The 14555-nt window shown below is 37.0% G+C and overlaps 1 protein-coding gene across 1 annotated transcript; it reads right to left on the reverse strand.

The window, feature by feature from the left end:
* Positions 1 to 437: 437 nt before the first annotated feature.
* LOC130930016 (alpha-2-HS-glycoprotein-like) lies at positions 438 to 13820 on the reverse strand. The gene is made up of 7 exons (XM_057857679.1): positions 13560 to 13820; positions 7762 to 7872; positions 7613 to 7694; positions 7234 to 7388; positions 7070 to 7165; positions 3708 to 3779; positions 438 to 1233 (listed from the first exon to the last, which is right to left on the reverse strand). The coding sequence occupies exons 1-7, from the start codon at positions 13755 to 13757 to the stop codon at positions 841 to 843; spliced, it is 1107 nt and encodes a 368-aa protein (XP_057713662.1). The 5' UTR covers positions 13758 to 13820; the 3' UTR covers positions 438 to 840.
* Between the last annotated feature and the right edge of the window lie 735 nt (positions 13821 to 14555).

Genomic DNA, 14555 nt, shown 5'->3' on the forward strand with positions numbered 1-14555 from the left:
AGGGAGAGGCACCCCTGCCCTGCAAACACTCAAGATCGTAATTGGAGCAATCCAACCCTGTGGCTTTGTGAGTGTGAATGGGAATGACTAATGAAGACCGTAGTGCTCACAAAAGATATGCTGATTAGGGTCAGATGAACCTTCTCTGGTTACAAAAGTGATTTGTATCAACTGATCCGCCCTTGGTACTTCTAGTGTTAAACGTGTGCCATGATCCCAGTATTTGGCATAATATAAAACATGTTGCTTACCTAATCGCCCCTCGATTGTCTGACTTGTTTTGGTGTATTGAACCAATTAGGAGATTTACATGTAAAACACGTTTCATAAAAAATAAAAAATCATGATACAACAGCAACTAGAACGGATTCATTTTGTATATCGAGGTAAGCTGGCATGTGTTGGATTTCATGACAATTCACAGGTACACATTTGGAGACGAGTAGTATTTAGTGTAGTTCTTTATTACAATAAAATACCATGGTGACAACATTAGTTTGACACTTGGAGCCAAGGAGTAGTGTTGCTACAAGTGATAGTTGGAGCTAGCGTTATAAAGGAAACTAAAAGTAGGGTTGTACTGATCACATTTTTACCACTTTTTTTGAGAATCTACTGATGCGATACCTTGTGGGAAATAAGGCTCATCATATTGCTGCACTTGAGACATTTTGCCTTGCATGATGCTACCTTAACGGTAGCTTTCCTTGACAGCTAGCATCATGTTTCTCTACTGGCGGTGTTTATTTCCGCTGCTTCCAAAACTGTAACGATGAGTAATACAAAACTATTTTCTTTTCATTTTATCCCTACTTAAAAACATATAACTCGTAGTAGCACTTAAAAGAATCTGCGCCTTCCTGGGCACGGCGGTACCAATAAAACTGCATCTGTTACAGTGGCGGGTCCGGCGGGTACATCTCTTTTAACCACTGCGACGGGAACCTCGTCGCTCGTCGACACGGCGGATGACGTCGAGGCGGTGGCTGATGTCGAGGTGGCGGCTGATGTCGAGGAGGCGGATGACGTAGTGTTCAACACCGCGGGGGTCGCTACCGACACCACTTCGGCAGATTCCGATTCGGAGGACAAAAGTCCGGTCAGGTGCGGGTCGTGGAGGGAGGTCAGCTTGTGGTGTCTCAACCCGTGGCTTCTCGTCAAGTTTTGTGTGTGCACGTGGAACTTGGGAAAGAAGGGAGAAGCCCCGGTGCTGTTGGCGTCTTGAGGAGGTACCTTTTAATAGCATAAATAGACTTCAGTTGGTAAAATCTCCAGTCAAGATGGGTTCTATGTGGGGCTGTCAAAATTATCGCGTTAACGGGCCGTAATTAATTTTTTAAATTAATCACGCTATATTGCCAAATGTATCACATTTGATACACCTAAAATTTCATGATTTTGAGACTACCGTAATTCAAAATTTTTACATTTCTTTTTGAAAAAAAAAAAAAGATGGATGCACGTCAACACATGCATCTGCAGGTTCCATGAGAAAAACAAACAGGATTTAGCAAGGATTATAGATATCTGAGCACTTATTACACATATTCATTTTGACTTTTCTTTTTACAAATTTGAAAGAAAAAGGTTTCATTAGGACCTTATTTTTCAAATTTTGGGATTCGCTGATAATTGCTTCACATTGCTGGCATTAAAGGTGTCATGTTATGATGTCCAATTTGTTTTGCGCACTTGCAGACAGCTTTACAGTAATTCTAAGTTGCACGTATCACAGCTAATTTCGCGACAACAGTGTTGTAATGTTGTTGATGCTCGACCGCCATTAAAGGAATAACGTGTGCATGATAAGCATCTCCTTGACATCATTTACAAAAGGGTTAAAATATTTGATGCAATTAACGCCAATGCCCCACTCAAACAGATTAAAATGACAGCACAGTGCAATGCCAACTTCTTACTTGTGTTTTTGGGAGTTTTGTCACCCTCTGCTGGCGCTTGGGTGCGACTGATTTTATGGGCTTAAGCACCCATGAGCATTGTGTAATTATTGACATCAACAATGGCGGGCTACTAGTTTGTTTTTGATTGAAAATTTTACAAATTTTATTAAAATGAAAACATTAAGAGGGGTTTTAATTAGGGCTGTCAAACGATTAAAATTTTTAATCAAGTTAATTACATCTTAAAAATTAATCGTAATTAATCGCCATTCAAACCATCTATAAAATATGCCGTATTTTTCTGTAAATTATTGTTGGAATGGAAAGATAAGACACAAGATGGATATATACATTCAACATACGGTACATAAGGACTGTATTTGTTTATAATAACAATAAATCAACAAGATGGCATTAACATTATCAACATTCTGTTAAAGCGATCCATGGATAGAAAGACTTGTAGTTCTTAAAAGAAAAATGTTAGTACAAGTTATAGAAATTTTATATTAAAACCCCTCTTCATGTTTTCGTTTTAATAAAATTTGTAAAATTTTCAATCAAAAAATAAACTAGTAGCCCGCCATTGTTGATGTCAATAATTAATTACACAATGCTCATGGGTGCTGAAGCCTATAAAATCAGTCGCACCCAAGCGCCCGCAGACGGCGGCAAAACTCCGAAAAACACAATTAACATGTGAGCATTTCCCTGTACTGTCATATAAATCTGTCTGAGCGGAACATGTGCGTTAATTGCGTCAAATAATTTAACGTGATTAATTAAAAAAATTAATTACTGCGCGTTAACGCGATAATTTTGACAGCCCTAACATATATACATATATATATGTATGTATATGTATATATATATACATACGCATATATATATTCGGCCTGTCAAACGATTAAAATTTATAATCGAGTTAATTAAAGCTTAAAAATTTATTAATCGTAATTAATCGCAATTCAAACCATTTATAAAATATGCCATATTTTCTGTAAATTATTGTTGGAATGAAAAGATAAGACACAAGACGGATACATACATTCAACATACAGTACATAAGTACTATATTTATTATAACAATAAATCCACAAGATGGCATTAACATTATTAACATTCTCTTAAAGCGATCCACAAGTTATAGAAATTTTATATTAAAACCCCTCAAAATGTTTTCGTTTTATTAAAATTTGTAAAATTTCCCATCAAAACGTAAACTAGGTTGCCTGCCATTTTTGATGTCAATAATTACACCATGCTCACTCCCCAAACCCATAAAATCATTTGGACCCAAGCGCCAGCAGAGGGCGCCAGATAACAAAAAACAAGTAACAAGCGGACATTACACTTCTGTCATTTTAATCTGAACGGGGCATGTGCGTTAATTGCGTCAAATATTTTAACGTGATTAATTTAAAAAATTAATTACCGCCCGTTAACGCGATAATTTTGACAGCCCTAGTTTCAATATAAACTTTCTAGAACTTGTACTAACATTTATCTCTTAAGAACTATAAGTCTTTCTATCCGTGGATCCCTTTCACAGAAAGAATGTTAATAATGTTAATGCCATCTTGTGGATTTATTGTTATAATAAATACAGTACTTATGTACTGTATGTTGAATGTATGTATCCGTCTTGTGTCTTATCTTTTCATTCCAACAATAATTTACAGAAAAATATGGCATATTTTATAGATGTTTGAATTGCGATTAATTACGATTAATTCATTTTTAAGCTGTAATTAACTCGATTAAAAATTTTAATCGTTTGACAGCCCTAGTTCTATGTGAACTCACCATGGTGGAAAACAACTTGCAGTCAAGTGTGTGAGCACCTCCCAGACCTTTTGCTGTGCAAATACCACGAGGCTGATGAAGGAAAAAAAGACGGAACATTTAAGTGCACAGTTGGGGAAAAATAACAAGTCTATCTACAGTATTAGATGTCCTTCAAGTTTTCTCACACCGCCGACCTGCACTAAGACCGAACAAATATTTAGTGCAACATCAGAATCTGAAAGAGGGCTTATTCCTCCTATGTTCCTGTTCAAAAGGAAGCTTGCAAACTGGAGTAAGCATTTTCCAAAAGCCACAAGGATACGCCTGCAACCCCCCCCCCCCCCCTTTCTCACTTTTTTAAATAGTTGACTAATGATCATTTGCAAGCTTGTTGCATTTATTAAATAGTGAAGTCTTGATTAATCGCAAATTTGTTGCATTTTGAGCCTGCTATTGATCACAAATGTTTCATTTTTTTTAAGTAATTAACTCGGGATTATCTGAAATTTACACATTTTTAAATAGTTGCGAATAATCGCTAAATTGTTTCATTTTTTTAAAGTCACGATTAATCTCAAATTTGTTACATTTTGAAATAGTTGTGATTAATCGCAAATTTCTTCTTTTTAAAATAGTTAACTCAGGATTCATCGCAAATTGGTTGCATTTAATAGTTAACACACGAATAACCTCAAATTTGTTGCATTTTGAAATAGCTCACTTTGCAATTGATTGCGAATATATATATATATATATATATTTTAATAATCAACTCAGGATTCATCTCAAATTTACATTTTAAAATATTTTCTTTAAAAATTAACTCAGGATTCATCTCAAATTTACATTTTTTAAATAGTTAACTTGCGATTAATCGCAAAATTGTTTCATTTTTTCAAAGTCACGATTAATCTCAGATTTGTTACATTTTTAAATAGTTAAGTTGCAATTAATCACAAAGTTGTTCATTTTGTAAATAACTCATGATTTGTCGCAAATTTATAGCATTTTTTAATAGTTAACGCAAGTTTAACCTTAAATTTGTTGCATTTTGAAATGGTTTCCTTGCGATTAATTGCAAAATTGTTTCATTTTTTAAAGTCACGATTAATCTCAAATTTGTTACATTTTGAAATTGTTGCGATTAATCGCAAATTTCTTCTTCTTAAAAAAATGGTTAACTCAGGATTCATCGCAAATTGGTTGCATTTAATAGTTAACACACGAATAACCTCAAATTTGTTGCATTTTGAAATAGTTCACTTTGCAACTGATTGCGAATATTTCTTTTTTTAAAATAATTAACTCAGGATTCATCTCAAATTTACATTTAAATTTTTTTTTTTTTTTTTTAATTAACTCAGGATTCATCTCAAATTTACATTTTTTCAATAGTTAACTTGCGATTAATCGCAAAATTGTTTCATTTTTTTAAAGTCAGGATTAATCTCAGATTTGTTACATTTTTAAATAGTTAAGTTGCGATTAATCAAAAAGTTGTTCATTTTGTAAATAACTCACGATGTGTCGCAAATTTGTTGCATTTTGAAATAGTTTCGTTGCAATTGATCGCGAATGTTTAATTTTTTCCCAATGATTAACTCAGGATTAATGTCAAATTTGTTACATTTTTCAAATAGTTAACTTAAGTTTTTCTTTTTGTAAAGAACTCAGGATTTGTCGTAAATTTGTAGCATTTTTTAATAATTAACGCACTTTTAACCTTAAATTAACCTTAACTTGTAATTGATTGCGAATGTTTCTTTTTTTTTTTTTTAAATACTTAACTCGTGATTAATTTCAAATTTACATCTTGAAATAGTTATTATTATTATTATTATTATTATTATTATTCACAAATTTCTTTCATTTTTCTTTCACTCACGATTAATCAAAAATTTGTTACATTTTGAAATGGTTGCGATTACTCGCAAATTTGTTCTTTTTCTAAATACCTAACTCGTGATTTATCGCAAATTTGTTGCATTTTTTAAGTGAACTCATGATTAATCTCATTTGTTACATTATTAAACAGTTGGGATTCACCGAAATTTGTTCTTTTTACAAATGTTAACTCACGAGTCATCGCAAATTGGTTGCATTTAATAGTTAACACACGATTAATCTCAAATGTGTTAATTTTTAAATAGCTGCGATTAATGGCATTTTTTAAATAGTTAACGTATGATTAATCTCAAATTTGTTGCAATTTGAAATAGTTAACTTGCAATTGATCGTAAATATTTCATTTTTATAAAATAATTAACTCAGGCTTAATCTCAAATTCATTAGTCCCATTTGTTACATTTTAAACAGATGCCATTCATCGCAAATTGATCTTTTTACAAACTCACGATTCATTATTTATTTTTATTATAAATTTTTTAAAATATATGTTTATTATAAATTACATATATATGTAATTATATTATTAAATTACAATGCTCTAAACATTAAATCGTTCAAAAACATGTTCCCACTAAAAAAGGCTAAATATACCTATAAACTAAAATACAACTACACAAAGAAACTAACTTAAACAAAAATTTAAGTTGGTCTTAACCGGAAGCAGCTGGAATCAGCCATGTTAAATGAGTTATGTCATATTCACTTTTGCCACTAGAGGGCAGTGCATCCACCCATAGCAATAAAACTAAGTGCAAACACTTTCAAAAAACGAATACTTGAAGCAGCAAAATTTGATTCAAAGTAGGGCTGTCAAACGATTAAAATTTTTAATCGAGTTAATCACAGCTTAAAAATTAATTAATCGTAATTAATCGCAATTCAAACCATCTATAAAATATGCCATATTTTTCTGTAAATTATTGTTGGAATGGAAAGATACAAGACGGATATATACTGCATTTGTTTATTATAACAATAAATCAACAAGATGGCATTAACATTAACATTCTGTTAAAGCAATCCATGGATAGAAAGATTTGTATTTCCTAAAATATAAATGTTAGTACAAGTTATGGAAATTTTATATTAAAACCCCTCTTAATGTTTTCGTTTTAATAACATTTGTAAAATTTTCAATCAAAAAATAAACTAGTAGCTCGCCATTGTTGATGTCAATAATTACACAATTCTGATGGTGCTGAACCCATAAAATCAGTCGCACCCAAGCAACAGCAAAGGGCGACAAAATGCCCAAAAAACACAAGTAACAATTGCACATGACCCTGTGCAGTCATTTTAATCTGATTGAGTGGGGCATGTGCGTTAATTGCGTCAAATATCTTAACGTGATTAATTTTAAAAATTAATTACCGCCTGTTAACGCGATAATTTTGACAACCCTAATTCAAAGCTCTTTAACTAAACGAATTCCTCGAGTTAAATCGATGAATCGTTGCAGCACTAATACTTACGGCCATGATGTCATTCAGTGGCACGCAGACGTCATTCGTGCAGTTAGCCTCTGTAAAAATATACTCTGCCAAATAGTGGGGACCGCCAGAGACGATCTGAAACGATCATCGGAACGTGAATCCTGTCCCACAGAGACAGGGAGGAACTTTCAAAAGTCATTTACCTGTGTGGACATCCTTCCCACCTCAAGAAGGGAGTAGGTGGCGTTGACCGTTTGGTTGTTCAAGGTTGCTAGCGAAGCGTGGACAAAATCCAGCGCTTTGGTGTCGTTCAGCGGGAGGAGGGTTGGACAGCCCAAGCAGAGGTCCTCTGTTGATTCTAAACATCATCGGAGAGATTTGCCATCTACATTTTGAGATGATTTACGCACAAATGTGCCCTGAAAGCCACCAGTGTGATGTATCACTAGTAGACGTCCAATCCATTTGAACTGTGAGGTTGGCAACGAATGAACCTTTGTGATCCATTTCAAACGAATTGGACGTCTAGCGCTTCAGTAGCTGGTGTGATATCAAACAGAAGTGACCTGGAAAAAATGTTACCTTCTGTCTTACACTTGAAGGCTGTGACAGTCAGAACCCCCGCGACCCTTTTCAGAACCACGTCGCAGTCTCCTTCCACAGCCTGATGGATTCGAGACACCAAAATGAAACCGTCCAAAGTCTGACGGTCATCGGGAATACGGCGTTACCGTCAGCGCTTTCGGTCGGACGGTGCAGTTGGCGACGGGCGTGGGGTCCAACACGTGGCAGTCCGTCTCCAGAAGGTCCAATTCGACAATGTACGTGTCGTTGGCGCCGGGCTAGCAGCAAAGCATTTTGTTTATTATCACAATAGAATTGAAAAAATGCAGCACTAAAATCAAACGCGGCCTGCTGAATTATTTGAATGGTTAAAAACACCTGCTGTTGTTTTTTTCATGAAATTTGTATTGCATTATCTGTTACCTAACTAACCAGTATCTGGCCCAAACGACTACCGCCCTGTTGTCCTCACCCCAAATAATTATGAAGTGCTTCAACAGGCCGGTTCTCCGGCAGAAAAGGACAGTCTCCCGCCCACACTCGAGCCTCACCAGTTCGCATATCGGGCGAACAGATCCACAGAGGACGCCATCACCACAGCTCCTGGAACGGCCGCAGAGCTATGCCAGGATGCTCTTTGTGGATTATAGTTCTGCATTCAACACCATCGTCCCAGATGTTCTCATTACAATGCTGGGCATCCCGGGCCTCTCCCTCCCTCACATGCTCCTGTATCAAGGACTTCCTGTCCAACAGACCCCAGACTGTGAGACTTGCCCCCCACCATTCTTCCACCCTTGCACTGAGCACCGGGTCACCACAGGACTCCGTGTTGAGCCACCTCCTGTACTGCCTTTCCACCTACGACTGCAGTCCAATCCACAGGAGCAACACCATTGTCAAGTTTGCTGCTGACACCACAGTGGTTGGACTAATCCCACAGGAAGATGAGGCACCCTACAGAGAGGACGTCAACAAATTCTCAGCCCGGTGCTTAGACAACCACCTGTCCCTGAACACCACCAAAACCAAAGAGGTCATCATGGACTTCAGGAGGAACGGTACTGACCCGCCGCCCCTGTACATCAACGGCAAGTGTGTGCAGAGGGTCCAAACCTTCAGGTTCCTGGGAGTCCAGATCTCAGATGACCTCTTATGGACAGCAAACATAACAGCTATCATAAAGAAAGCCCAGCAGCTTCTGCACTTCCCGCGAGTCCTCAGGAAGAACAAGCTGGATAGGAAGCTGCTTCTGGCCTTCTGCCACTCATCCATTGAGAGCCTGCTAACATACTGCATTTCCACCTGGTACGGGAGCTGCACTGCCACACACAGGGGAGAGGCTTCAGAGGACAGTCAAGACGGCGCAGAGGATCATTGGCTGTCCTCTCCCCTCCCTGATGGACATCTACTCCTCTCAATGCCTCAGCAGAGCTCTAAACATCCTCAAGGACAGCTCAAATTCTGGTTCCCAGCTGTTTGAACTGCTCCCCTCTAGGAGACGCTGTAGGTTTTTAAAAGCAAGAACAAACAGACTGAGGAACAGTTTCCTCGCTGAAGCCATCTCCACCCTGAACAGCCATACATAACACCACATCACCCAATGTCCAATATTCATTTACAGTGCCTTGCAAAAGTATTCGGCCCCCTTGAATCTTGCAACCTTTCGCCACATTTCAGGCTTCAAACATAAAGATATGAAATTTAATTTTTTTGTCAAGAATCAACAACAAGTGGGACACAATCGTGAAGTGGAACAACATTTATTGGATAATTTCAACTTTTTTAACAAATAAAAAACTGAAAAGTGGGGCGTGCAATATTATTTGGCCCCTTTACTTTCAGTGCAGCAAACTCACTCCAGAAGTTCAGTGAGGATCTCTGAATGATCCAATGTTGTCCTAAATGACCGATGATGATAAATAGAACCCACCTGTGTGTAATCAAGTCTCCGTATAAATGCACCTGCTCTGTGATAGTCTCAGGGTTCTGTTCAAAGTGCAGAGAGCATTATGAAAACCAAGGAACACACCAGGTAGGTCCGAGACACTGTTGTGGAGAAGTTTAAAGCCGGATTTGGATACAAAAAGATTTCCCAAGCTTTAAACATCTCAAGGAGCACTGTGCAAATGGAAGGAGCACCAGACCACTGCAAATCTACCAAGACCCGGCCGTCCTTCCAAACTTTCTTCTCAAACAAGGAGAAAACTGATCAGAGATGCAGCCAAGAGGCCCATGATCACTCTGGATGAACTGCAGAGATCTACAGCTGAGGTGGGAGAGTCTGTCCATAGGACAACAATCAGTCGTACACTGCACAAATCTGGCCTTTATGGAAGAGTGGCAAGGAGAAAGCCATTTCTCAAAGATATCCATAAAAAGTCTCGTTTAAAGTTTGCCACAAGCCACCTGGGAGACACACACCAAACATGTGGAAGAAGGTGCTCTGGTCAGATGAAACCAAAATGGAACTTTTTGGCCACAATGCAAAACGATATGTTTGGCGTAAAAGCAACACAGCTCATCACCCTGAACACACCATCCCCACCGTCAAACATGGTGGTGGCAGCATCATGGTTTGGGCCTGCTTTTCTTCAGCAGGGACAGGGAAGATAGTTAAAATTGACGGGAAGATGGATGCAGCCAAATACAGGAACATTCTGGAAGAAAACCTGTTGGTATCCGCACAAGACCTGAGACTGGGACGGAGATTTATCTTCCAACAGGACAATGATCCAAAACATAAAGCCCAATCTACAATGGAATGGTTCAAAAATAAACGTATCCAGGTGTTAGAATGGCCAAGTCAAAGTCCAGACCTGAATCCAATGGAGAATCTGTGGAAAGAGCTGAAGACTGCTGTTCACAAACACTCTCCATCCAACCTCAATGAGCTCGAGCTGTTTTGCAAGGAAGAATGGGCAAGAATGTCAGTCTCTCGATGTGCAAAACTGATAGAAACATACCCCAAGCGACTTCCAGCTGTAATTGGAGCAAAAGGTGGCGCTACAAAGTATTAATGCAAGGGGGCCGAATAATATTGCACGCCCCACTTTTCAGTTTTTTATTTGTTAAAAAAGTTTAAATTATCCAATAAATGTTGTTCCACTTCACGATTGTGTCCCACTTGTTGTTGATTCTTGACAAAAATTAAAATTTTATATCTTTATGTTTGAAGCCTGAAAAGTGGCGAAAGGTTGCAAGGTTCAAGGGGACCGAATACTTTTGCAAGGCACTGTACATGCAATGTACTATGTGCAATACTTACTGAGTGCAGTATTCAATGCCTCACTGTCAACTTCTGCAACTTAACTTCTATTCACACATACTCTATGCGCAACTTATTTACGTGCAATATTAATCTGCAATATTCAATGCCTTCACTGTCAACTGTCACTTCAATTATTTACACTGCCTGAACATAGGACTACCTCATACATATTTTATATTTATTTAGATTTCATACTTTTATTCTTGCAAGCCACTTTTGAGAAAAAAAAACAACAAAAAACTAACAAAAAAAATGTCACAAGCATGTACAACAGAATACATATTTGTTGCTTTATCAGTTAACTCACAGTTAATCTCAAATGTGTCACATTTTTTAATAGTAAATTGTCAATTCATTAAAAAAAAAAAAAAAAAAAGATAATTAACTTACGATTCATCTCATATTTGTTGCATTTTAAGTAAACTCACACTTAATCTCAAAATTTTTAATAGTTAAGTCACAATTCAATTCAAATTTGTTGTTTCTTTTCAAATACAGCAAGTAAAAATGAGTTTTGTTCCTTTGCTGGTGACATTGTCCTTTAAGTACCCCAAAATAACTATCCAAAAGTCCAAAATTATTGTATTTTGTTTATTAATGGAGGATTCACTGCCCTCTGGTGGCAGCGTTGGGTCTGGCTGGACTGTCGACTTGTATGACTGAGAAGCAGACTCAGACGTCTGACATGGATAAAGGATAGCTGCTCTCTGGTTTGGCCCACGTAAGGCTGTAAGTTGTTTCGGCAAATATTTTTTTTGTGTATGCATTTGTAATTAAGTTTACTGCTACGGTTTGTGGAGTTACGTGTGAGTGATTTGCTATGAGAATTGTAAATGCGTTAGCATTCGTAACATTTAAGATATTGGCCTTAAATTAGGCAAATTAGGCTAATTTAATCTACTAAATTTACATATTGGTCAGACCAGATGGACATTTGAACACCAATTGTTTTGTGTCAAGTGTTTTATTGTTAAAATGCGTGTCGTTTTGAACATAAGTGTACACGTGTGTTCATTGGCGGATTTACTATTCAATCGCCTTAGGCCCCCAATCAGTAGGGGGTCCCCAACCAGCTGCCCTTGCCCCAATGGGCAAGGGCTAGGGCCACCGGAGCCAGCAGCAACCCCAACTATTCGTCTTGTATAATTATGTCAGCATACCAAACAAACAAATAACAAACAAAAAAGAAAGCCATTTGAACGCTGCATTTATATTATCTTTCCCCCACACACACGCACTACAATGGACTGTTCCACGACGACCGACTGAGTATCAGTCGCTTAGCTTCATTTAGCGCCGTTTAGCTTCGCGTAGCTCCGTTTAGCATCACTTAACTGTTCGTTAGCTTCACTTAGCTCTCCCGCCTTTTTCACGCCACTAAGCTCGCTATTTTTACAGCTCACTTGCTACGTTGCACGTCGGCTATCGCTTATTTCGAACACATGAGCAAATGTGCTCTCCATGACAGCCAAAGTGCAGTGACGGAGAAGTTGAGAACAGGCCGCTAATGCCTCTTTTAACTTTCTTCTTCCTCACACCGAACATAAAATACACGACAGCACACCCTGTGGCGAAACAATGCGGTACAGTTCCAATCAGTCACAATAACACTTAACAGCTGGTTAACAGCATTTGCTAACGACAAAAAAAAAATTTAAATCTATTAGTGACACCATGTCATGTTCGTCATATAAATAACGATTTCTGGAGTTAATCCCACATACTTCAGAATTAATATAATAATATGTAGAGTAACTACTACAGAATACAGTTTCTACACTAAGAATAGCTTTCAAATGACACTCTTTATGACAAGTATGATTAGCAATGAATGATTATTATAATTATTATACTACCATTATATATAGTAGTATACTATAATAAAGCTAGATTTTTTTTTTAAGAATTGTTTTGAATAATGCTGGAAAGGCAAAGTCAGTGTTCCAAATCTGTTTATTTTCTATTCTTTTGCACTAGCAATTGCTATCAGCATTTAACCTCATTGTTTATTTGTGATTAATTATTGTTATTTACATGATTATTTGTACTTTAATAAAGAATTTAAGTGTTTCAAAATAGTTTTGTGAAATAAAAAGCGTCATCAAAAATTTCATTGCTAAATTAGTGTAAAAAAAAAAAAAAAAAAGGCGGCTGACTAATCAGGAGAAAATTTGTCATTTAGGACAGCCCTAGTGTACTGGAACATATTTCCTTCACACCCTTCTCACCTTTTTAACCCCTGACCCATGAAGAGGGCCCCTGGATATGTTCGCCTTCGGCCCCAAAATTGCCAAGTCCGCCACTGTGTATGTTACAGCTTTGCAAATTGTCAAAAGAGTAGGAAGTCAAAAAGCACAACTGCCTTGTTTGCTGTCTGTAAAGCTAAACAACTTCACATTTAGTGAGGACAGAACATGTCATATTAATACCATAAAGTAAGAAATAAGATACTGTGAGGTACAATAATTTACTGTTTACACGACTTAAAAATTTTTTTATTTTCAATTTTAAAAAAATAAAAAAGCAAGAGACAAAACAGGGGACGAGACTCCGGCATCATAACATCGAAATCATGTAAGTCGAGTACGTCGTAACCCGGGGACTACCTGTAGTTAACTCACGATTCATTGTAAATTTGCTGCCTGTTTTTTGAAAGAATTCCTGGCAAATTGGTCATGCAGCCAAGTAACTCACCTTGTTGAGGACCTTGATGTCCTCAATCCTGTTGAGTTGGTATTTGTAGCCGTGTGTGTGCTGGGCGTTGAGGTAGTCCCGAGCCGCCGACGCCGCTTCTTCCGCCTCGGCCGAGTCGCAGTCGGGCTGACGGAGACTCAGCTGAGCGCCGCCGAGGGCCGCCAGTCCCAGCATCACTATCAAACTTAGACCGTTCATTTTTCTAGATGCGGCTGGAAAGTGAGAAGAAATGACTGGCAAAATAGGGAGAACAAACGCAGGCTTGAATGTATATATAGTACATGAAATGGGTAAACAGCCAAGTTAAACAAATCACGTGTCGGTGGGTGGTGCAGTCCAAAAAATGGGATGGCTCTATGCTCTGGACTTCATTCATTCAGAAAAAAAAAAAAAAAAAAATCAATGAAAAAAAATGGAAAACTCTTTAAAAATGTCACTCACCGTGCTTGAGAAATAAAATTGAAAGCATAATTTTGGTTCAATCTTTTTAATAAAAAATATGTAACCTATACATTTTTTATACATTTACTGTACAATAATATGGATTTAAAAATATAACAATGGGAAGTCCTAAAAGACGAACATTATAAATGAAAAAGAAAATATAGAAAATGGATACACAAAAACTGATTTGAAAAAAAAAAGAGAAAAAAATATTAATGAAAGAAAATATATATTTTCAAATACAACAAGTATTTTTCCCATTTTTAAATGAAATTATTTTTACTTTTCATTTTAGGAGTTTGCTATTTTTAGCTCTATTTTTCAGTTTAAATTTGTGTTTAGTACATATATAGGTTCCAGCACCTCCGCGACCCTCGTGAGGATAAGCGGCATGGAAAATGACTGAATGAATGACTATAGATACAAGTGTTGTTTTTTTTATTTTAAATGAAATTATTTTTAATTTCATTTTAGGATTTTCCTCATTTTAGCTCTACTTTTCTGTTTAAATTTCTGTTTTGTGTGTGTATGTATATGTGTATATATATATAT

The sequence above is a fragment of the Corythoichthys intestinalis genome, chromosome 14, assembly GCF_030265065.1.
Source record: "Corythoichthys intestinalis isolate RoL2023-P3 chromosome 14, ASM3026506v1, whole genome shotgun sequence".
Taxonomy (NCBI): Eukaryota; Metazoa; Chordata; class Actinopteri; order Syngnathiformes; family Syngnathidae; genus Corythoichthys; species Corythoichthys intestinalis.